The 25,663-nt window shown below is 42.8% G+C and overlaps 1 protein-coding gene across 1 annotated transcript; it reads right to left on the bottom strand.

Moving 5' to 3' along the window:
• Positions 1 to 1,305: 1,305 nt before the first annotated feature.
• On the bottom strand, positions 1,306 to 24,093 carry DDX21 (DExD-box helicase 21). Its single transcript, XM_066621601.1, has 15 exons — positions 23,677 to 24,093; positions 22,572 to 22,829; positions 19,073 to 19,148; positions 16,515 to 16,693; positions 14,459 to 14,576; positions 13,031 to 13,216; positions 11,489 to 11,634; positions 11,196 to 11,345; positions 10,239 to 10,400; positions 9,392 to 9,511; positions 9,089 to 9,162; positions 6,839 to 6,998; positions 4,007 to 4,141; positions 2,750 to 2,794; positions 1,306 to 1,615 (listed from the first exon to the last, which is right to left on the bottom strand). Exons 1-15 carry the CDS (start codon positions 24,064 to 24,066, stop codon positions 1,382 to 1,384), a joined length of 2,433 nt encoding a protein of 810 aa, XP_066477698.1. The 5' UTR covers positions 24,067 to 24,093; the 3' UTR covers positions 1,306 to 1,381.
• Positions 24,094 to 25,663: the final 1,570 nt, after the last annotated feature.

Genomic DNA, 25,663 nt, shown 5'->3' with positions numbered 1-25,663 from the left:
CACAGAAATCCGTCACAGCCATAAGTTGTAAAGGAAGTCCGGATCCGTTGAGCAAGTTTGACGTACTGCCCCCGAGAATTCTGGGAACTGTAGTTCCATGGTGGGTGTTAAGAGATAGCTGGAACCCTCACTATAAATTGCCTGTCCCAAGATATATTGTCCCCTCATCCAGTGTTTCTCAAACTGGGGGTCAGGCCCCACTAAGTGGGTCACAAACCAATTTCAGGTGGGTCCCCATTCATTTCAATGTTTTATTTTTAATGTTAGACTTGATGCTACCATGGTGTGTGACTGCATTTGGGGAAATGTTACAGACCTGTACTTTTAATCAATATATATGATTTGAACAATGATAGTAAATGGGGCTTACTCCCAGGTACATGTAGGTAAGATAAAAATTTTAATGTTAAAAATTGTCCTACTGGATGGTCACTTCAGGTGGGTCCCGACAGATTCCCATTCTAAAAAGTGGGTCCTGGTGCTAAAAGTTTGAGAACTACTTGCTTAAGACACTTCAGCAAGATGAGTTGGCTTTAGGGGGGACCAGGTCCCTGTCCTCCATTTTGTTGTAAGAGGTGCCAGGGAGCTGGACCTTCTCAACAGGGTGCTCCTACCAACCAATATCTTCACTAGGGTTGTCCATTGCCATATTCAAAGTAAATTTGCAAGGGCAGAGGAAGAAGACAGTCCTTAGTTATGTCAGAGCTCAAAAGACCTGATACCTGCTACTGCACTCAAGGCAATGGCAGAGGATCACAACAACCCACCAGAAAAGCTTCAGGGGGTGGGGGTTGCCCAGCAGCACTATTAAAGCTATCAGACAGTGGTAGCCTGGTAAAGGAAGAAGAGGGTTCAGATGGAATCCCTTCCTCACAGAGGTTCCCAAAGCCACCAAAGGGGAAAAAAAGGAAGACATTGGCCACTGCTAGCTTTGCCACCTCAAGAAGGGACACAAGAGCCATGACACCCCAAAAGGAGGTAAAATGTAATAAAGATTGTAAAATGAATTGGAGCAGTCCAGCTGTGAGGACAGATGAATAACTTGCTTCAGGCTGTAACCTGTGTGTGTGTGTGTGGGGATGCTGTGTACTGTTGGTAGTACCGCCAACCTCGTCTCACATAACCCTAGGGAGTACACAGAGGGGGAACCTTTCCTCCCCCAACACCACCACTGCAATTTGATAATGGTTTGGTCTATAGTTGTAGTGGGCATAGCAGTACTCAAGTTTAATCTAGAACAGTGATACTCAGCACCAGAAAGAACTCATTTAGAATTTTATGAATAAGACAAGTCCAAGCTGATAATAAAAGAACATAATTGATTTTATTTCAGCTAAAACAAGAGATTTAGTCCCATGAACACAGAAATGTTAACAAGTTATCAAAAAGCCTGGTCAAAACTTCGTTTTTGGCCCCTATTTCTGGATCTGTCATTCCTGCCGCCACCTCGTCTCCTGAAATCTGAGCCACCTCGTCTCCTGAAATCTGAGCCACCTCGCCTTCCGTTCCTGAAGTCTGAGCCACCACTTCGGCCGCTGTCACGTGGAGATTCTTCAAGCTCAGGTAATTCTGATGCCACAGAAAGTTGCCAACGTCTTGAATCTTGCCATGTTTGCTAGTTAAAAAGGAAACATTGAACTTAGGTGCTTCACACCACAATCAAAATAATGTTAAGCCTACATAGAACTTTAAATATCTTGGGATATACAAAAGGCATTTTCTTCACCCAAAAAACACATCAAGACAGGTCTCAGATAGCAAAATAAATCATAATTATGAATATACCATCTCACACCTTGTGCCTCCCCAGGAATAGGTAATTACTCTTACCTAGAGAGAAAGTGTGTGTATAATAATATGTATTAACTACCATTTATTTAAAAGACTCCTGAAGACTTTTCCATAACTGGATGTAGCCACAAGGCAGTGGAGGTTTGGGATTAGAGTTTTCCTTCTCTCAGATGAGCTGCCTTCCCAGGCTAACGAGTCCCATTTACCCGGTGGCTGTTTAGTTGTCTCTTATGACAAGTACAGCCAAACTGAGGGCCTATTCTTAACCCCAGCCCCTGGGGAAAATCTGGAGCTGGAGTCCCTGAGGCAGTTCATGGCTGAACACATGGAACCAACCGTGTTGGCCTCTGCCTTTCCATTGGACCATTTCAGCGATGTGGAGAGGGAGGATTTGCTGCATGGGAAATAGTCTATCCTCCATATCTACTTTACCCAGGTTTCGTGCACTGGAGAGGACACTCTGTTCCAGAACCACCATTCAGAGTGCAATACCATAGTCTTCCGAGACTGAAGGATGCCAACAACTATTTAAAAGACCTTTCCAAATGCAAGCATTCAACCTGACTCTTACATAGTTAATAACGGACACTGCCTCTACATATAGGAAAGATAATCTTGATAAAAATGATATCCACATATGATAGAGCTCTGCTAAAATTAAATACCTGAAAGAGGTTACCACTTAATAAAATGAATACCATATATATTACATAGTTTTGCGATGTTTACCTATTTCAAGATATATTAAACTGACAAATCAGGTCAGCATGAAAAGCACTTCAACTTTTTCCAAAACGGTTATTTTAAGAAGTTTATATTATTTAAAAAATTGAGTTTTTGACATTGATTCAGAATCAATCTTCTCAATTTAAGTTTGATATTCAAGCCTCTACTTTTTCATTTAAATATCAAATATGGGGGGGGGACTTCTAAAAACCATTTAGTAGTAAGACCTTACCTGTATTTTACTTAGTTCAGCTGTAGGAATATCAAAGCACACACCCTAAGTACAAGAAAGGTATACAGTTAGTCAGGGATACCCAAACTTTTTGGCAGGAGGGCCACATCATCTCTGACAGCATCTGGGGCCAGGAAAAAAAGGAATTTACATTTCAAAATGTGACTAAATTTACATAAATGAATATGTTAGGGATGGAACTTACATGAATGAATGAATGAAAGTCTCACAATCGCTCAAGGCCTATAAAGGCCTTGTGCAAAACAAGGCCAGCCCTTCCTTTGTTGCTGCTGCTGCTTCACAGATGTGAAACAGTAAGCAGCAGAGGAAGCCCTTGGCCCACAACTCGCAGAAGAGTTTGAACAGTTGGCCCTTGTGCTGAGAGCAGTCGCATTGGACCAATGTGGGTTCCTTAGGCTCACTGGAGACTAGGGGCTCCCTGCGGGCCAGATTAAAGGTTCCCGAGGGCCACAAATGGCCCCTGGATCGAGGTTTGGGCACCCCTGGCATAAATCAAAGAATGAAAACATTTGAAACAATCTCCATGGAGAACAAGATATAATTTTATCCATTTACATAAGACAACTCTGCCCTCAAGCAGTAGCATTAGGTACCTTTATTACAAAGGTACAGCTTTTAAACAGACCACTTGAAGAGCAATAACTAAGGGAATTAGTCTACATACTGGTGAATTCAAAGTACTTTAGAGAACAGGGTGAATAGCCAGAAAACACCATTGCTTTAACTCAAAATTGGGCATAGGTTCTTAAATAACAGAACACAAACTGAAGGAAAAGTATTTCTCATTAATATTAAACACAAGCAATAAACTAGAAAGTCTCCAAAAGCAGTTGTATTTTATTACTATTTTGCTTTCTATTTATTTTCTATTTTTCTATCACTTACCTGCAGAAGGAAATAAATAAACCCTTTAAATCTTTTTAAAAAGTGTAACAGACTTTATAATTGTTTACATTCACAACTATCCTGAAGACATCATTAATGTTCCCTTTTTACAGTGTAGGAAACCAGGCTTCACTTGTCTGTGACCCTCCAAATGAATACATGCCTAAACATGAATTCAAACCTAGGACCTCCCAGTATAGGTCCTAAATCTCCAAAAATCCTCTCATTCCATACCAGTGCCACTTTGGTTTCCAAACTCACCCACATCACCACAACCAGATAAACAAAGAAAAGCCAATGCTATAACATATTTAGTGATACCTACATAACACACAAGACAAGATTTCTTACCGTCTTCCCCTTGAGAAAACGCATTCTGGTCACTTTGTTGTCAATATCTTCACCCAGTTGCTCTTTCAGACCTCGCCAAGCATAGCCAATGGTGTGCATCTCTACTGAACACTGCAGGATCATGGTCACATAACCCTTAAAAGAAAACCAGAGAAATACACTTGCAGTCAGTTAACCAACCATGTTACTGGTTGACTGTTAATGAATTCTGACCAAGTCATTTTGCAATCAAAGCATGCAACAATTTTTTCTTCTGAGTATGTGAGAGGTGTAGTAATTATTCACTGGATAATCTTCAAATATAAGATTTGTTGAGGATATTTTTATTTTAACCAGTGACCCCAGTACTGTCAAGACATGGTAACATCATCCCGCTATACAACAAAGACACCCAAACTAAGAAAACCCTGTTCTCTATCACACATCAGTGCTTTTCAAAGCAGTGCCACAATATTTACATGCACCAGCAACAGAGATAACCAGGGCAGCAGTGTCCCAGCAGAAAGGGGCAGCTGTGCAGCAGCCCAGATCCCAGTCTTTAAAAGAAGTGCAGTATGGAGCAGAGTGCAGAAACCAGGAAGCAGCACTAACTGAAGACTTGTACAGAAACAACTGTGTGCTAAACCACTTATTCCAACAAACAGCCATCCCTGTAGGCAATGGTACTTCCAAACACTGGTATTTACAAAAAGACTGAAAAGCACTAATATTTAATCATGAAAGGCAGGTAGGAGGGCATGAGCAACAAGGGCTGTTCAGTGGCAGTGACAAGACTGAAGAACTTCCAGTGAACATTTGTCATGCTTCATTTTGTGTTGTTAGATGGCTAGTGCAAACCTTCATATACCAATTTTTCAGCTAATTGCCATTTTGTTACTGTGTTGCAGTTTTGCTCAGCTATCTGTTTTTTTGTTTAATGTTATATTTACAATTCCTCTGTTCTTTTTAATGTATTCTGATTTTTGTTCTATTTCACCTATCTTTGTGTAGAAAAGCAGCACAGACCTAGTAAGCAACCACAGAAACAAACATTTCTGAATTGCCAGAATAATGTGAAAATCTAGGGAATCAGAAAATTGTTCTACCATGATTCAGTACAGTTATTGAGTAAATTTACAGCTTTAATAAAATCCAGATTTATTCAATATTCCTTAGTAGTTCCTCAGTGGGAGACAGAATGGTATTTCCACATAACTGGGGCTGCTACAAATACTCTTAAAGCAGGGCCCAAATTCTGATGAAATGGGAATCCTGATTAGCCTTCATCACAGTTAATGTCAGTTCCAATATGCTGTTTAAACCACAGTTTGGCCAGGGGGGAAGGCGAAGAGAATAAAAAGAAGAAAATTAAGTCCATGCTGGCCATATGCTAACAACTAAATACAGTAGACCCTCCAAAGTTGAACACCTCTCTATAATGACCACCTCCTTAAGTTGACCTAATTTTCACAGTATGGACAGACACTGCATATACACTATGGGAGACCAACCTCTCTATATTGACCACCTCCGTAAGTTGTATCTTGACCACTTCGACCATTGCACAGAGTATTAATTTACCCTCCATAAGTTGCCCACTGAACGCAATACTGTGGGCTGTGTTTTGTCTGGTTTGTCCCATCTTGGAAAAGCAAGAAGCCACGCGACAATCCCTCCCCTACGCCTGCTATGTGTGCGAAAGGGTTTTTATAGGTGGGCATACTGCACATAGCCGACAGACCTGCGTCGGCTGCCGATCGTACCTGGACATGTACCAAGTTGTGAGGGACACGAGGTTGCTCGTGCATAGTGAAGCCACTGTCCTTTCACTTTGGATCCCATCACCAGTGCATTACTTTACACTTGTATTGAAACACAACTACTATTTTGCTGCCTATTCTCCCAGTTCGGAGAGATCCTTCTGGAGCACTTCACAATCCCTTCTGGTCTTCACCACTCAGAAAAGTTTAGTGTCATCCACAAACTTGTCTACCTCCCTGCTTATCCCTGTTTCCAGGTCATTTATGAAGAGGTTGAAAAGCACTAGTCCCAGGACAGATCCTTAAGGCACTCCACTTTCCACCTCTCCACTTTTTTTGTCAATTGCCCTTTGACACCCACTCTGTTTCCTGGTCCTCAACCAGTTCCCAATCCATGAGAGGACCTGTCCTTTTATTCCCTGACTGTGGAGTTTTCTCAACAGCTTTTAATGAGGGACCATATCAAACACCTTCTGGCATTTAGTGAATCTGAGGAGACCCAGTGGAGGCCAGGCAGCCTTAGTGTGTTTTTGGTTTTTTTAGCTGTTGGGGTTATGTAACATGCTACGGGCTGGCAAGGGTTAGCATTGGTCTGCCTGTCTGCTATGAAACCAAGTATTTTTTTTAAAACTTACAATTTTTTTTAAGCTTATGAATTTTCAGGTTTTTTTTAAAAACACTGATTCTGGGCTGTTTAATCTCTGTCTCTTGATATAGATGTAGATGATATAAATAGTAAGCATCACAAGAGGATCAATTCTCATTGATATTTGCAATAAAACTTTTTAAAAATCCAATCTAAATAATAACTTGGCCTTGCATTTGTTGTCCTGGGAGCTAAACATGATAATATTTAAATGCCTTTTTTCCCCATATGTTAACCACCTCCCTATGTTGACCAATTCCTCCAGTCCCTTGGGTGGTCAACTTAAAGAGGTTCTACTGTACATGAATAAAAAAATATAATTCTAGAGAGTTCCAATTTTCCTGTGTCTTCATACAAGTCACAGCAAGCTGCTTCAGAAAGATCAGATTATGTTTTAAACACTTCTAAAGCATATAAGTGTTGCATATGCCACTGTATCATGCTTACCGCATCAGAATTGAGTAAAGAACGTTGTTCAATAGCAGTAGCTCCTGAAATATGAGCCAATGCTGCAGCTAAAGCTTCTATAGCTCCTTTTTCCTCTATCAGTCGTTCGGCAGTCTGTCTGAAGTAGTCAATGGCAGAAGGAGGAACAGAATCCAAAAACCTGTGTAAAAGATTAAGAAGTTACTATATACCAGACTATGGATATGCAGTGTATACAGGTGGGACCTCAGTATCCGCAGAGGATCCTTTGTCAGACCCCTTGCTGATATGGAAAGTCGAAGATAATCAAATCCACATTTTTCCACCCTATTCTCCCTCTTAAGAGTGTTTATGATTCATCGGCGATTCTGGCTGGGGCTGGACCTGCATTGAACCACTCAGCTCCACCTGAGCCTTGCAAAGGGGATCGGAGCTGTGTTCCTGTTCCCTCCCGAGGGCTTTCAGAAGCCCGCAGTGCACATCCGCCCACTGCGGGCTTCAGAATGGCCTGGAGAGACAAAAAACGTGGACACATGCTGCCTCTGCAGGCTTCAGAGGGCTCAGGTAGAGCCAAGTCAGGCTCAGTGCGGGTCCAAGGGACTCACACCGAGCCAGATCCATGGATAAACAGGCTCCACCTTATTTTATTAACATAAGTATTCAAGTAAAAGTTTTAAAACCGCAATAATCCCATGTTACCTTGAAAAATATTTTTGAATCATGTGAAAACTGAACATCCTTGTCTAAAAATTTGCTGTACAGGTGGGCACCCATATCCATAGAGGTTCCATTCTGGTCACCCCACACAGATAAGGAAACTGCAGATATGGGGGGAATGCTATATAAATAGCACCCCCTCCCCCCTTAAGCCCATTACAAATACCTTGGTTTTACTGTAGTAGCACTTGCAGTTCAGGTACTTCTTGCTTAACTGAATAACCGAACATGCAGACAATCAGCCTGCACCCTACAGAGACACTAACTGGAAACAGGAACTGTCCTGCTTCCTATTAGTCACCCTCTAGCATGCAGGCAGGTTGCTTGCAAGTTCAGTTCTTCAGTTAAGAAAGAATGTTAAGTGAGATGCACCCATGCTCAAGTGCTATTACAGTAAAACAAAGGTACTTGTAATGGGCTCTGGATCAACAGGTAAGTGAAACTGCAGATACCATATCCCACCTTTATAATAAACATTTTAAACTCACATCAAACAGAATTGTCTTATAGCAACTCAGACCATCAAACAGCAGAAAGCATTTTCCTAACCAGATTGTAGGTCTATTCCTGTAGAATTTAGCCAACCATTGACCCGTGGGCCAGATGCGGCCCACCACCCAAAATCATCTGGCCTATAGTTTTAGATTTCAGAAAATCAAGACATCAATACAAAAGCTGCCCGGTTCATAGCCAACATCCAAATATATATCCAATGGGATCATCTTAAACATGATCCAGTAAAGCAGTGATTCTCAAACTCCAAGGGAGTTTGAGCCCCGCAGTAAGTGCTTGCGGGGGCAGGGGGAGGCAGTGATGTGATCCCCAGGATTGTGCTGCTAAGGGGGCTGCAGGGGCTTGGCTCACCAGAGCCTCCTGCAGCCTCCTGGGGGGTGCAGGGAGCCCTGAGTGACTGTTTCCAGGGCTCCCTGAAGCTTAGAAAGCGGAAGTGGAGCAATTGCGCCCTGCCCCCACAAAATTGGAGGTGGAGCGCGATCGCTCCACTTTCACTTTTCAAGACCTGGGGAGCCCTGCAGAGGGTCGCACAGGGCTCTCCATACCCCCACAAGGCTGCAAGAGGCTCTGGTAAGTCCATCCAAGCCTCTGCAGCCCCCTTAGCAACACGATCTTGGGGATCTCATTGCTGCCTGCCCCCTTGCTGTCCCTGATTCTTAAGGGACCCTTAAGGGAGCAGAGGTCAGGGTCTTCAGGTTGGGGCATTGTGACGCCCCAGTTTGAAAAGCCCTGCAGTAAAGTGAAGCATTTTAAAAACCCATTGAACAAAATGGGAGAAGCTAAACACCTGCTGAAATCAACAGAACTTTAATATTTAGGTGAATTATGCCACACATTGTCAAGCAATACTAGGATTGTTATATGAAGAGAATAATCTTAATGTTACTAATAAATGTTTGATGTGTGACTTTATATTCCATTTTTAAGCTCTCTTTTGAGATAGTTATTTCATCATTATTTGGAACCATAAGACAAATTTCAATGATATCTACAGAAAGAACGCCTGTAACTTTTTGTGATATATACCGTCAAAGAACATACCTGATTGCATCTTTACTGGAAGCTTTAATTATGTCCGTTGCTGTAGGAACACCAACGCGTTTAAATGTAATTCCCTAAAGTTAAAATAAAGTTGAAAGGTATGTTGCTATTAAGCTGGGCACAAATCTAGCTAACATTTTAATCATATCTGTAAAAAAAAAAGACTGTAAATATGTCCACAATTCTCAAAAGTACACAGCCCCTAACACTTATATCGTTTAAATAAAAAGGTACCCCTCAAAAAGCAAACTTGCGGCTTAGGTACTCAACAGGGATGGTATTAAAAACAGAAGAGATAATTACCGCTTTTTGTTCTACTTGTTTTAGCTGAAAGTCTTCTTTACGTTGATAGAAACAAATACACATCCCAGTTCGTCCAGCTCGGCCTGTGCGCCCAGAACGATGGATATAAGACTCTACATCCTTTACAAATGAAAAGGAATGAGCAATATTTGGATCGCCACTCGCTGACTGATACATAAAAGCATTTAATTCGGTGACAAATAATCTTGTATCCAAAGAAAGTTATAATCAAGCACCACTGAAATCAATGAGTCAAGTTAGTCATGGCAAACTTAAGTCCCACTAATTTCAATGATTGTCAGTCATGACTAACTTTATTTGGATACAATCCACTGCCAGACAGATTGCCAAGAACACAAAGAGCACAAAAGGGTAGAGACCTATCTGAGATTTATAATCTGCCTTAACGGGTAATTAGCGATCCCACCCACATGCATCCTATCCTACAAGGCTGAGAAATCAAGCTCTCTGAACATATACTGAAAATACAGAATTTGAAATGGGGCTAGAAACATTCAAATGATTATGAAATTTATTTTTTGAGGTGGAGTACAAGGAAGCTGATATTTAATTCTAGTATAACATCTATAATAAAACCCTGCTTTACTCAGAGATCTCAGGGAACTTGTGATCAGATGACCAGTTGGGGATTTGATTTCTAGGATAAAGCAAACAGGCAAATCCATACAAGGACTCCAAACAATTGCAGTGTTCAACTGGAAATTCAAACACAAGAGACAACTGTTTGCTAGTTTATCACTTCTGGCAAGTCATCTGCTACTGTCTATAAGAAGCCCCAGTATTAACCTTTGCTCTCTCTCTCCCACCCACCCCAAACAGTAATTACCTTTGGCGGTGAACTTTGTATCACCAGATCAACTTCTGGAATATCTAAACCCCGGGCAGCTACATTGGTCGCAACCAGAACTCCGAATGTACCATTTCTAAACCCTTTCAGAGTGACTTCTCTTTGCTTCTGTGGAATGTCACCATGTAAAGACTGTGCATCCTAAGTACACAAAACAGAGTTAATGAAGCAAAAGTAGACAGCATAGTACAATTGACAGTCACAACCTTCTTTTCCTCCCAAAGACAATAAAAATAAGTGCTCATCTGTTTTGAATTTCAGTTTCAAAAGCCCCAACTCTTGTTAAGCAATGCCATATTTTTTAATGTTTATACCCACAAATATCTTTTATAGATGTTTATATTTGATACATCTGGAATGTCATGTATTTGAGCATCTATGATGCAAATGGAATCTATCTCAGGGGGACAACCATGACTTCCACGGTGTCTGCTAACACCAGTCTATGAGACCTACAGCTTCACCAAAACAATCTGAATCTCTAGTCATGGCACCATTTTTCCAGAGACTAAAACTAAATTAATAACAGTCATGAAGATGTTTTACTTTACCTTTGTAGTATACAGATATTTAATATCAGACTGGAACCCAGAGAATCCAATTCACAAATGCAAAGAAAGTGAGAGATCTAACAGAACTGGGACTAAGATTACATGCCTGCTCTAAAGCATTAACTTGATTCATGAGATTGTTTCAAGTATTTATAGGAAATTTAAAAATGAATGTTTGCGTTGTTGAATGATTCATTTTGTATTTAAAATGAATGAAAAAGAAAGTCTTTTATGTTTTCCATTAATTAAAAACCATTCCAAAGACACTGTATAACAAGGCTATGCTATACAGCTTCAAAGATTTTGTTAAGTTTTGACCTCTCCCCGGTTCACCCAATAACCATTCAAATTAGTAACAATCAGTTTCAGACACATATCGTTTTACCTGTTTTATTGAGGCATTCAGAGCCAGTTCAGTTGCGTCCTTTTTTGTCTCACAAAAAATAATGGTCCGCCCATGACTACCACTGTAGACTTGAATAACATCTCCAATGACTGCCGCTCTTTGGGACCAATGACACTCAATAGCCAAATGCTGCAAAGAAATAAAGTTAATGCAGGTTAGCAGTGAAAGAATAGAGAAGACCAACCACTAGCAACATGTTCAATTCATAAATCTCTTAAAATAAATATAACGATTGCAAAGTTAACCATGTTTTACTAGGAATCATCACTTACTTCTACAGTCATAGCAGTCTTTTTAGTCTTCTTTCCAATAAGATCAATTTGCTCATATTTGGATTTCATGTATTTCTTTGCTACATCATATACCCAGTGTGGACAAGTTGCAGAAAACAGAAGCGTCTGGGGATTGTCTTCACAATCTATAAGAGACACACTTTGCGTCATACAAAGCTAAAGTAATTTAAACAATCCTCACTATCAGTGAAAAAGCATGAGATTGCCAAATCATAATAGTGATGTGATAAAGTAAGCTGCAACAAAGGAACACACAGAGCCAGGAAAAAAAAAAAAAGATGTTAGATGAAGGTTCATGCACTCATACCTGCTGTCAATTTTAACAAGGTACTTTTGGTCAAAAATAGGGACAGAAGAGATAATCTTTATTGATTATATGGGCTCTTGTATGCTGGCTCGTACTGTATACTTTCGAGCACAGGCATGCGTCGCTTAATGGCAGGGATATGTTCTGAGGAACGCATTATTAGGCAGTTTTGTTGTTGTGTGAACATTTTTAGTGCAAATCGCCAGCTAGTGAGACAATCTGGTATAGCCTATTCCACGCTGCAAACCTCCATTATCATCTTATGGGACCACCATCATATATGCGATCCATAGTTGGCTGGACCATTGTTACGTGACCCATATCTGTACTTTCCTCCATTTCAATTTCTAAAAATGTAAGACACAATTGAATGTGCATTTCTCTTAGGAAAACGTACCCAAAACAAATATTTTCAAAATATCATTATACTTCAGAAGCAATGCACAAGACCAGATTTTTCTTTTCTAAAGTCAACTTTTACACAGGGTAAGAATAGGCCCTCAGTTTGGCTGTACTTGTCGTAAGAGGCGACTAAACAGCCACCGGGTAGATGGGACTCCTTAGCCTGGGAAGGTAGCTCATCTGAGAGAAGGAAAACTCTGATCCCAAACCTCCACTGCCTTGTGGCTACATCCAGTTATGGAAAAGGCTTCAGGAGTCAACCTCGAGGCAAAATCCGGAGCCGGAGTCCCTGAGGCAGTTCATGGCTGAACACAGTCACATTCTGGCAACTCCTGCGACGCCTCTGGAACCAACCTTATTGGCTTCTGCCTTTCCATTGGACCATTTCAGCGACATGGAGAGGGGGGATTTGCTGCATGGGTAACAGCCTATGCTCCATATCTACTTTACCCAGGCTTCGTGCACTGGAGAGGACACGGTTCCAGAACCACTATTCACGATACCATCGTCTTCCAAGACTGAAGGATACCAACAAGCAAGCACACATTTAACAACGGAGTCTAAGGGGTAACCTTCATGACTTTAAGATGTGAGTTACAAGAAACATCTTGTGGTGTACGTGTTAAAGAGGACAAACTAGCTCTTAAGTTCAACACTCCACCACAAGAACTGACCACTTACACATCAGCCATCCATGGGATTTGCCATTTAGGCCACAGAACAAGGTGCACTGCAGGTGTCTGTAAACCACTGACTCCAAACACAAGAGACCTCTCTGGGTTTGATGACAGTGCCACAGATGTAGTACTTACCTTTCTTATAAGCATAAACTAAGATTTCTTCTACTTGTTCAGCAAAGCCCATGTCCAACATCTGGTCAACTTCATCCAGGACAACATGCTTTAGGTTGGAAATGTCCAACTTGTTATTTTGAAGGTGGTCTTTGATTCGCCCTGGAGTCCCAACCAGGATATCAATGCCATTTCGAATGAGGTCAACTGAAACAGAAGTAAATGTTTACATATAAAACAGCTAGATTATGAGCATTAAGGATCGCAACAAAATGCTATACAAAGTTGAAAAATTACTGCTAAATTTGAATGGCATATCTTAGAATTTTGCCTCTAATGAGGCAAGGCCACACTGTAGAAAATAGTTTTATAATGTTCCAAAACTATCAGACTGCTAGGATAAAATCTAAACCCTTTTACCATTCTCCAAAATGTGAACTTTAATTCGCATTTAGATTTCCCCCCCCCCCCGAACACTCCCTTTGCTTTAGAAAGAAATGCATCATCTAAGGCTACAATTCACATTCGCACATTCACATGAGGGAAAACCACAAACACACACCCTGGGACTTTGGCAGAGTTTGAACCGCAGTAAGTTCTGGCGGGGGGAGGCAGCCACGCGATCCCCAGGATTGCGTCACTAAGGGGGCTGCAGAGATTGGGATGCACTCACCAGTCCCTGCAGCAGCCTGCTGGGAGCCCTCCGCAAGCATCTGCAGGGCTCCCCACAGCTTAAAAAGTGAAAGTGGAGCAACTGTGTTCCACTTCTGCAAAACCAGAAGTGGAGTGTGAACGCTATGCTTTCACTTTTTAAGCTGCAGGGAGCCCTGCAGACACTCTCGCAGGGCTCCCTGGACCCCTGACAGGCTGCTGCAGGGACTGGCAGGTGCATCCCAGTCCCTGCAGTCCCCTTGGTGATGCGATCCTGGGGACCGCATAGCTACCTCTCCCCTGCCCCCACCCATTAAGGGGAAAATGGCCTGGGCTCTCTGGCTGGGGCATCGCAACACCCCAGTTTGAAAAGCCCTGGACTAGGTTGCAATTTTCTCTTTGGGACTTGAAATCATAGCTTCAGTCAACACCAATTCCCTTCAGGTTCTTTTCAAAATGCACCACACTTCCAAGTATAAGATATATTTAAAACAGAAGCTAGAGAGAAATAACACAACAAGCACAATAAAATAAGACTGCAAACACACATTATGTTCATGTTGCTGTTTGTAAATGAGGCTACAAAGTGAATGCCCATTCAGCACTCAATATTACAACTAAATAAATGTTAACAGTGCACAATAGTTTGCCTCTGTCCTCCACCTACTCCAAAGTAACACTATTTCTCCACAGTTTTCATTGTCTTTTCCCCCCAAAACTCTGAAGAACTGCAGTGAGAGGAGCCAACTTTATTTCTTAAACATGACAGGATCAAAAAGCAGGTGACGGTCATCTTACTCTGTCCATTATATGCTGTTCCTCCATAGAAGCAAGCAACAGTGAGTTTCCTTGTGATGTCTTTGAAGTCTCTGGCTACTTGCATTGCCAGCTCTCTGGTTGGAGTAAGGACTAGCACCTAAACAATAAAATACATTTGTCAGAAATGCAATTTCTGGTAGTGGAGCGTGGTACTACGCCACCACAGACTGAACCCTCTTTCAATCTCAGTCTTCATGATTGGTGTGTAAATTTACACAACAAACAATTTATACATGCTACTATACAAGAGCACAAAAACTCAATTCTGTAGTTACAGAATTGTGTTCAAAGGGAACTTACCAACAGAAAAGGAAAAGAAAAAGAAAAACTCTCTTAGTGTCAGTTCAATTTCTGATTTTTAAATTTCATCTTCTATTGCTGGTTAAAAAAATTAACTTAAGAGCATAATATCTAATAATAATAACAACAACTTTATTTATACCCCACCCTTCTCCCCAAAGGGACCCAGGGCGGCTTACAGCAGGTTAAAAACAGATTAAAACATAATATAACAGATAAAAACATACCTCATCTCAATTTACAGTGAGCCCCCTTATCTGCAGGGTCCGTATCTGCAGATTTGAATTTCCACAGATGATGAGCCCGCAGCTGAACAAGAAGTGGCTTCCAGCTGCATCCAGGAGGTGCTCTGTGGTGCGAGGAGGCCACATGTGGCCCCAGGTAAGCAACTGCAGTGTTGCTCAGCCTGCCCACCCTGTAGATTTCATTAACTGCAGAATTCGGTATCTGCAACGTGTTCTGGAACTGATTTCCCATAGATATCAAGGGGCCACTGTACTTCCAACCACTTTGTTCTATTCCATTAGTCCATAAATTGCTATCAACTTTCCCGCGATCAGAAATTACATTAAATCTTATTGGTCAGATATGTTTAATTTATTCTTTAACGTAATATGTCAAGTCTTCCTAATCCAGTTATAAAGTGAATTCTTCAAAATACATTTCCCAGTTTTTGCCTTGAGCATCATTAATAAATTAGCCACTAGGTATCTAGATTTTTCTTCTGACACCAATCAAGTTGTTTAGAAAAAGAGATTTGTGAATGACAAATGATATCCTTGTTCTGTAATTGTTAAAGAGATCTCCTTCCAAAATTTCCAGACCACTTTGCACTTCTACCATATACCAGTAAGTAGAAAGACTACACACACTACACATTTCCTCCAAGAATTCCCTGTTAACCTAAAAATTTTTTGTAATTCCTTTAAGTTTTTGTAGTCTCAACACTATAATATTCAAGTACAGGTTGAGCCTCATTATTCGCATGGGTTCCATTCCCTTCCAAGCACTCACCTGGATGGCAAAAAAAGCACTATAGCAAATCAATTTAAAAAACAGTTTCTTTGCTCCTGTGATTTAAAAACAGCCTTTGTTGACCTTTGTGATGTAAGAGAAAAGTCATTAAGAAGACAATCCATCAATCAGTCCTCCTCCAGGCTCTCAGAAACCCCTTCACCAATGCAAAATGATCACCTTTGCCTGGAGAGAGAAGGACTGATGGATTGTCAGCCAGTTTCTCTCTCTCTCTCATGAGGCTATTGTTAAAGGGCTGTTCAGTTACTGATTTTAAAAGGATGCATTTTTTCCCATTTCCAGGGATCAGCACATTCCTTCTCATTTGCAGGAGCCATTCGTGTTGAGTTAAATCCGTGTATAAAAAATAAGTGTATAAATAGGCTGGACCTGTACCTCATTTTTATGCCAATAAAGGTCTTACTGAACTGAAGTACCTCATGGCCACTCGTATCACTTCCTGTTGCTAGAAAGATTTGTTCAACTTTCCCACTAGAGGCAGAATAAGCATGGTATTTCAAACCAAACTTACAACCATTTATGGATCCACAAAGAGAAAAGTTCTTCCTAAATAGTAGCAATATAATAATAGCTGTACAGTTGTCTAACGCAATTTACTAAAGTATCACCCTGGTGATTTATTTCTTAGAGCCTTGAAGAAAAAAAATACACTGCCCCGCCCTAAAAATGAGTTTTATAGTCCTGTGGTTGGCTTAGCTACCTTTGGAGTGCGGCCTCTCTTTCTTTCCTGGGGATCTCTCTGAAGTTTTTCAATTAAAGGAATGGCAAAAGAAAATGTTTTCCCAGTTCCAGTTCGAGCTTGGGCTATCACATCTTTGCCATCGTTTATAGGCTTGAAAGTCTTTACTTGTACTGGAAACAGGTAAGTAACTCCACGAGCTGAAGGAGAACAGAGTTTTGATTAAAGAAATCAACTAAGCATGATTTAACAAGCTGAGAGTCACTCATGCTCATGTATAAGCAATAAATTTATAACATGGAAACACTACATGTACTTGCAGTCACATATAGGTGAAAAATGCAAAATATACTGTACTTCTAATGTTAGTATCAATTAAAAGTTTTGTTGTATTTTTATTGTTGTACACTGCTCTGAGCACTGAACAAGAGCCAAGTACTTGCATATAGGCATCCATCCATATCTGCAGGGGATACATATACATTCCAAGACCTACTGCAAATACCCAAAACTGCAGATCGTAACAAGCCCCCTATTTTCATTTCCTCAGGTGCCCAGACAACCTAACTGGGGCAACTTTTGCAGTCCAAGGAAAGTTGTGAAACCAAGTTAGGTTTCCCTGCAACTTTTCTTGTTGCAGCTTCCACTTCCCTTCATCCCAATGGCCACTTCTTTCAGTGGCTCCCGTGTGCCAGAGAGCAGAGGACCAAGTACAGAGCCGCTTCCAGCCAATAGGGAGAAAGAAGGAAAGCCAGAACACACTGAAACAAGTGCTAGAGAGTGGAGAGACACCACACCAGCAAAATACAGAAAATCCCCCCCCCCGAAATATTTTCAATCAATGGGTAACTGAAACTGCAGAAACTAAACCCCCAGGTACAGGTGGACACCTGTATATACATATTTCATTAAAATTGTTTTAATCAAGATATGTTCAGTCCAAGATCTTGTCTCTAACAGCAGTTAGATACACGTGGGGCCTTGGTATGTGTTCTTGGACACCCCCCCCCCCCCCAGATACCAAAAACTGGATAACAAAATCCATGGTTTCTGACCTTATAAACACTCTGAAAGCGACTGGACATGTACTCTGGAGGGCTCTGGAAACCAGAAGTAGGGTTTTTTTGTTACAACTCTACCATTCTAAAGCCTGCAGAGGCAACGGGTGGATGCAACCTGAGTACAGCTCTGGACGCCTTCGGAGGGCTCAGGTTGGGCCACATGGGTCCAGGAATAAACAGACTCCACCTGTACTTCTGAGAAGTTCACAAAGAAGACTGCCCTATAACCCGTTTGTCTCCAATATTTGGCAATCTGAGAATTATCAGCTTGTATCCTTAACTCAGGTAGCATAATTAATAAAGACAATGGATTGTATCCTGAAAGAGGTAATTCTGTTTAATTATAAGAACTAATAAACCACTGATGGTTTGACAATTTCATGTAGACCTTTCTTTCAAAGTTATGTAAGCCAGTGATCATCACCTCATTGAATGAAGCACCATTTACTTTGTTCTGTCCTGAACCTAATACCAAATCAATTGCACTATCACATAATTCTTACATTAAAATATATCCCATTTTTTAATTTATGTGAAAGTAACAGTTCTCAAAAAGTATTTTCAACAAAGATAGACTTAAGGTGATGACTTTTCTGTATCATTTCCAGCACTGTCATTTTTTTATGTTCAATGACTAGAAAGGCATACACTAGTCTAAATATGCCCACGCAATAGATTTACACCATAGCATTACAGTTACCATTTGTTTTTTACATAATTCTCAACACTGAATTCCTTTTTTCTTTTCTTTAATTGTCAAAGTGCAGTGAGATTTTTTTTCTGGTTTTCCACTACAGTCCTGAAATCTCTTTTCCAAATAGTCATAATCAAATACTTATCAGCACCGTTTTTAATATATGAATAATTTTGACCCAGTGTGCATCATTATGCATTTACATTAAACCTCGTATAATACGGTTGCCTACTCAACCACTAACACAAGACATCACTGGACTAGGGCTGTAATCCTACACACCACTGTTTCTCAAACTGTGGGTCAGGACCCACTTGGCAGGTCGCGAGCCAATTTCAGGTGGATCCCCATTCATTTCAGTATTTTATTTTTAATAGATTTGATGCTACCATGGTATGTGACTTCATTTGAGGAAATGTTACAGATCTGTACTTTTAACAATCTATGTATAATCTTTTAACAATGACAGTAAATGGGACTTACTCCTGGGTAAGTGTGGGTAGGATTCAGCCTGACTGGTTAAAATTTTCCTGCTTGATGATGTCATTTCCTGTCATGACATCACCTCTGGTGGGTCCTGACAGATTTTCATTCTAATAAGTGGGTCCCAGCGCTAAATGTGTGAGAACCACTGCTATACCACTCAATTCAATGGGGTTTATTATGCAGTAGATATGCATAGAAACAGTCTGTTACAGTGTACTCCGATGCATGTTTACTCAGAATTAAGCCGCACTGAATTCAATGCAACTTACTCCCAAATAAGTGTGCGTAGATCTAGATAAGGGGGAGTGTTTTGCATCAGATTTTAAACAAAGCATTACCTTTGAGAAGGTCAACAGTTCCTTTAGAAATATCAAAATTGGAAAAGTCCCCTTCCTTTTGCTCTGCAGTCAATTCCTGTAAGATAAAAATAGATTACCTATAAATACAAGTTTTAAAAATACTACAATACCCACTCAAGTGCCAATAGAAAGCATCTTGGGACAAAATGAGGAACACAATGCAAAGTGTTGTCATATCTTATATACATAGTCATATCTTATATACATGGATGCTATAATGCTGTTAAATATTCAAATAAGAGGGATGGTAAAAAAAATTGGGTAGCATCCATAGCATCCCTTCCCTGGAGGAAGAATTCTTAGCCTGGAAAAAGGGAAACTGTGGATGACACCCAGAAAGAGCAATTGCTGTACAAACATGATTGTAAGATTATATGCAAAATGTTAGTAACAAACAAGATTTCATCAACAAGAGAAAAAATAAATAGGAAAATACAACATACCAGTGTATAAACTGAAACACAAACCAACGATTATTCTCAGATATAGCTTTACATATTGGACAAATGGGTGCCATGCAGAAGTTGCTAGATGAAACTCTTTACATTCTTTTGATGTACATATGCCATTTAAAAAAATGTTTAGCTCCACAGATATGAACAAGTACGTAAATTCTACAACCAATTAGAAGTTGTTACCAGAAAAAAGACAAACAAAATAATTACTGTATAGGGAAGGTGTTTTGTTACAATACTTATTATGGATAGTAATGTTGGAACAATAACAAAGAGTTCTTTATTCTCAAGTTCACTTATTCATTTCCAAATTCAGAAAATGAGGCCCTCAGCCTGATTCTATGCAGATTTATCTAAAGAATGCACCACAGAGTTCAATGGGGCTTAATCCCCACTTTGCATGCCAAGAACTGTACTTGTGAATCTCTTCTGAGATTTATCCTCAGATATTCAATGCACACTGAATGTTTTAACAGAGTTAATGTTTTAACTGAATGTTTTAACAGAGAACACTTGGAAAAAAGATTACACCTTGCCTTGGCACATGGATTAAAGGCCCAATTCTATCCAGCTTTTATAAGAACATAAGAACATAAGAACAGCCCCACTGGATCAGGCCATAGGCCATAGGCCCATCTAGTCCAGCTTCCTGTATCTCACAGCGGCCTGTATCTCACAGCGGCCCACCAAATGCCCCAGCTTCCTGTATCTCACAGCGGCCCACCAAATGCCACAGCTTCCTGTATCTCACAGCGGCCCACCAAATGCCCCAAGGAGCACACCAGATAACAGCGGCCCACCAAATGCCACAGCTTCCTGTATCTCACAGCGGCCCACCAAATGCCCCAGGGAGCACACCAGATAACAAGAGACCTCATCCTGGTGCCCTCCCCTACATCTGGCATTCTGACTTAACCCATTTCTAAAATCAGGAGGTTGTGCATACACATCATGGCTTGTACCCCATAATGGATTTTTCCTCCAGAAACTCGTCCAATCCCCTTTTAAAGGCGTCTAGGGTAGACGCCAGCACCACATCCTGTGGCAAGGAGTTCCACAGACCGACCACGCGCTGAGTAAAGAAATATTTTCTTTTGTCTGTCCTAACCCGCCCAACGCTCAATTTTAGTGGATGTCCCCTGGTTCTGGTATTATGTGAGAGTGTAAAGAGCATCTCCCTATCCACTCTGTCCATTCCCTGCATAATTTTGTATGTCTCAGTCATGTCCCCCCCTCAAGCGCCTCTTTTCTAGGCTGAAGAGGCCCAAACGCCATAGCCTTTCCTCATAAGGAAGGTGCCCCAGCCCCGTAATCATCTTAGTCGCTCTCTTTTGCACCTTTTCCATTTCCACTATGTCTTTTTTGAGATGCGGCAACCAGAACTGGACACAATACTCCAGGTGTGGCCTTACCATAGATTTGTACAACGGCATTATAATACTAGCCGTTTTGTTCTCAATACCCTTCCTAATGATCCCAAGCATAGAATTGGCCTTCTTCACTGCCGCCGCACATTGGGTCGACACTTTCTTCGACCTGTCCACCCCCCCCCAAGATCTCTCTCCTGATCTGTCACAGACAGCTCAGAACCCATCAGCCTATATCTAAAGTTTTGATTTTTTGCCCCAATGTGCATGACTTTACACTTACTGACATTGAAGCGCATCTGCCATTTTGCTGCCCATTCTGCCAGTCTGGAGAGATCCTTCTGGAGCTCCTCACAATCACTTCTGGTCTTTACCACTTGGAAAAGTTTGGTGTCGTCTGCAAACTTAGCCACTTCACTGCTCAACCCTGTCTCCAGGTCATTTATGAAGAGGTTGAAAAGCACCGGCCCCAGGACAGATCCGTGGGGCACATCACTTTTCACCATTGTGAAAATTGCCCATTGACACCCACTCTCTGCTTCCTGGCCTCCAACCAGTTCTCAATCCACGAGAGGACCTGCCCTCTAATTCCCTGATTGTGGAGTTTTTTCAGTAGCCTTTGGTGAGGGACCGTGTCAAATGCCTTCTGAAAGTCCAGATATATAATGTCCACGGGTTCTCCCGCATCCACATGCCTGTTGACCTTTTCAAAGAATTCTATAAGGTTCGTGAGGCAAGACTTACCCTTACAGAAGCCATGCTGACTCTCCCTCAGCAAGGCCTGTTCGTCTATGTGTTTTGAGATCCTATCTTTGATGAGGCATTCCACCATCTTACCAGGCCAGTGCTAATGCAGTGCTTACTTTTCCAGTGCTAATGCAGCTACGCCTATGGGGCATGTGCTGCAACCTGCATGTGCTGCAGTCACAGAGGCCTCCTCAACATAAGGGAATGTTTGTTTCATTACTTCAGGGCTGCATTGGCACTGAAACATTGGATAGGACTGGGCCCAAATTCACTGATCTACATCCAGTCATAACAATGCAAGGGTGTCAAATGCGTTTCATACAGAGGGCCGAATGGCATTCATTATGCCTGCTGAGGGCCAGAAGTAATGTCCTTAGGCAGGAAGTGATGTCATTAAACAACTAATACCCAAAAATTAGCACTTTCTCTCACTTAGGAATTCATTAAGTTCAAATGACAGAAGAGAAAACACACAAATCTTTATTATATTTCAAGATATGGGACAGCCCAATTTTTTTGGTCCTTCCCCTTTAGCAATAACACCTCTGCACTGCTCAGTAGCTGACAGCCTGAGGGCCAGATAGCGGGCCGCATCCGCCCCCCCCACCTTATGTTTGACACCCCTGCTACAATGCAATGTGAAAACTAGGAATTCGAGAATCTTCTGCTACCACTCAAGAGAATTAGGACCCAAACCTATTCAACTTTCCAGCATTGACGCTGCTGTGCCAACTGCACGTGTTTCATCCTGTCATGGGGAAGCAGTCACAGAGGCTTCATCAAGGTAAGGGAACATTCGTTTCCTTACCTTGGGATTTGCATTGCTGCTGCATCAGTGCTGGAAAGCTGGATAGGATTGGGATAGGATTAATCAAATTAAGTAGATAAAATTAAAAAGTATAATCTCACCGGATCCTGGTCACTGTCACACTCTGTACTTGATTCTTCACGAGAATTATTCTGAACTTTTGAGTGTACAATCCCATTTTTCACACGAGATGTTTTCTCACTTCCCATTATGTTTTCAGTATCATCTACCACTTCATTCTTTTTTTTAATTTTCTTTGGTTTAGGAGGCTCCAATTCTTCATCAGACAGTTCATTTTCTTCTGATTGAGATTTCTGCTTTTTCAGTTTCTCCTTTTTAGATTTTTCTTTTTTATCCTTCTGAAAGGTAAAACCATAAATAGAAAAGAAAAAAACCTCAGATTAAAAACATACATGAAAGGTCCATCTCCCCACACATCTCCTCCGCCTCCGCTGTACCACTTCACATCATCCACCTGTTTAAAGTACCACTGGAAGTAACTGGTGATGACAAGCACCAGTTAAGAGGCTCAGGATGGATGGGATTTTTCACCATGGAAAATCGTGCTTCAGAGTGCAGTCTCCTACTGCTGTTTGTTGCATTGCATTCCTGTCCTTGCTGCTGGGCGCCAGGTGCCCAGGGATCCTGACTGAGAAACACTGCATTACAGAGTTGTGTGCCACAACTCTTCGATCTAACTTGGGAGCGTCCTGCTGCTCACTCTTTGACAGCCCAATTCTAAGCATGTCTACTCATAAGTAAATGTCATTAAAGTCAATGAGGCTACTCGCAGGAAAGTGTGGCTAGGATTGAAGCCGGAGAGCCCAACCCTACGCGTGTCTACTCAGGAGTAAGTCCCATTACAGCCAATGGGGTTTACTCCCAGGAAAAAAAGGACAGGATCGTAGCCTCAGCTCCTCGAGGCTTCGCTCGCCCTAGAAGACGGCTGACAGCCCAATCCTATGCATGCCTACTCAGAAGTAAGTCTCACTGACTTCAACGGGACTTGCTCCCAAGCAAGCACGTGTAGGACTGTACCCGAGACCCACTGCAGCAGCCTCGTCAGCAGCGGGGAGGAGGCGGCCGGGCTGCTCTTCCTGCTGCCGCCCGGGCTCCTCCTCCTCCCTGCCGGCCGGGCTGGCGTCGCCGCTTCCAGACGCACAGCCACGAGGCCCAGCCGGGAGGCCTCGCCACCGTGTCCCGCACCTTGCGCTTCTTGCCGCCGCTCTCCAGCGCGCCGTCGGGCTGCATGGGGCTCTCCGGCTCGAACTCGTCCTCGCTGTGGCAGGCGGGTCGGGGGGCGGCGGGCATCTCCTGGGACTCCGGGCCGCTGCGGTGGTGGCAAAAGCGGCTACTCCGGGCCGAGGCCGACGTGAAAGGAAAGAGCCCCGCCCCGGCCGCGCTGAGGAGGAGGCGGCCGCGGGGCGGTGCCTGGCGGGGGGAGGCGGCGGGGAGCTTCCAGCCCTGGCGGGGGGAGAGGGCGGGCCTGGGCGGACCAGCCTGGAGGAGCCTCGGCCGCCACAGGAGCCCCGCAAGCTGCAGAGCCGGCGAGAGAAGCCGCCGCCACAGGCAGCCTGAGCCGCGCGACCATCCCATCCCCTCACGCGGCAGCAACAGCCGAGCCGCCCGCCTGCTGCTCCGCCCAGCGCCGGCTGCTCCCCCCGCCCTGGCCGGGAACGCTCCCTCCTGCGCAGCTCCCCCGCCAGCCAGCGCGAGGGGGAGTCACCTCAGAGGCCCTTTGCCCTCTGGGGAAGCCCCGACCTGGCGTCACAGGCAGCTGCGACACGCTGTGGTGCCCATCCAGTGTGTGTCTGCAAGTGCAAGGGACTCTCCTATCCACACTCACCTGGGAGTAAGCCCCCTTCACTATAATGGGCCTTACTTCTGAGTAGACATGCAAAGGATTGGGCTCTAAATTGGGCCGGGGCTCAATTACATGCACGTGTCGCTTAAAGACATACCACTTAATGACAGACCTCATATATGATGGTGGTCAAAGCACAACAGAGGCTCTTAGTGCAGCAGGCAGGTCTCCCATAGCCTGCAACAGAGTGTCTGTTTACACCACAAAGAGACTCTTAATGCAAAGGCCATCTTTCTCCAGCAGCCTGTGCAGGCAGCTAGTGTCATTAACACAACAAGGGCACCAGATTGTGTTGAACATTCACTTAGTGACCTAATCACATAACAGGGATAGGAGAACAAGTGTGGTTAAGTGACGCACAGCTGTATATCCAACTTTCCAGCACTGGTACAGCTGTGCCAATGGGTTGCATGCTGCATTCTGGGGTGGGGGGCTAGCCTCAAAGTAAAAGAAAGGAGCATTTGATCCCTTATCTCAGGGCTGCATAGCAGCTGCCTCTGTGCTGAAAAGCTGGATAGGACTAGACCCTGTTCTGCCAGATGCCCAGTCCAGACTTCACAGAATTATGCCCACTTTCAGCTAATTAGCTCCTTTCTCCCCAAAATAATCCTAGTTCTGCCTTGCAGCACTGCTGGACCCCACCACCAGAGTAGCTCACCTGCTTAACCTGCAGAGGTCCTCCTTCCTCCCTCTCCTGCCAGCAGCTCCTCCCACCACTATAGCAGCACATTGGTCCTCTGCAGGTCTTGGGCATGGCAGCCAAAGACTAATCTCAGTGTCTTCAGCAATTTCTGCTCCAGCAGTCTCCAAAGTTCATTCACCAATCAGTCCATCAGCAGTTCCAGTAGTCCATTCGCCATTAATCCAGTCTCTAGTCCCTCAAGCTTTCCTCCTTCTACTAGTGTTCTGCCAAGCTCCCTGTTCTAAAGATCCTATGCCCACTTTAAGGCTAATTAGTTCCCCCAGCTTGACTACAGCTAAATCTGCCTGTAGCAGCAGGAAGGGGACCAGTAGGTGGTTTGCCTGTAAGTCTATAGGGTTCCAGCTCTCTAAGCAGCAGGCCTTTCAGGTAAGCAGCCACACCTCAGCTTTCCAGCACTCAGCAGTCTGTTTGAGTAGTCCATTTGTTAGTCCATAGGTCAGTGCACCAGTTTGTCCTCCAGGCCATCCATCAGAGTGCTGGTTTGTTGTTCACTTGCCAGTCCATGAATTAGTGTCCCAAAAAATCAGTCCAATAAGTACAGCCATGAGTCAATCCATAAGTCCACAACTCAGTAGGTCAGTTTAGCCAAAAAGTCAGTCCTTTTGTCAGTAAGTCTCCTCTCCCTA

The sequence above is a fragment of the Tiliqua scincoides genome, chromosome 3, assembly GCF_035046505.1.
Source record: "Tiliqua scincoides isolate rTilSci1 chromosome 3, rTilSci1.hap2, whole genome shotgun sequence".
Lineage (NCBI taxonomy): Eukaryota > Metazoa > Chordata > Lepidosauria > Squamata > Scincidae > Tiliqua > Tiliqua scincoides.
This window is presented reverse-complemented; position numbering and strand designations above follow the sequence as displayed.

Excerpts from the sequence above, each read along its gene's own strand:
- DDX21 (XM_066621601.1), bottom strand. The coding sequence starts at position 24,066 with ATGGGATGGTCGCGCGGCTCAGGCTGCCTGTGGCGGCGGCTTCTCTCG. Across the intron at positions 13,217-14,458 it reads AACAGCATATAATGGACAGA|TTGACCTCATTCGAAATGGC; the intron begins GTAAGATGACCG and ends CTTCTGTTTCAG. Across the intron at positions 6,999-9,088 it reads TCCAGTAAAGATGCAATCAG|GTTTTTGGATTCTGTTCCTC; the intron begins GTATGTTCTTTG and ends TCTTTTACACAG.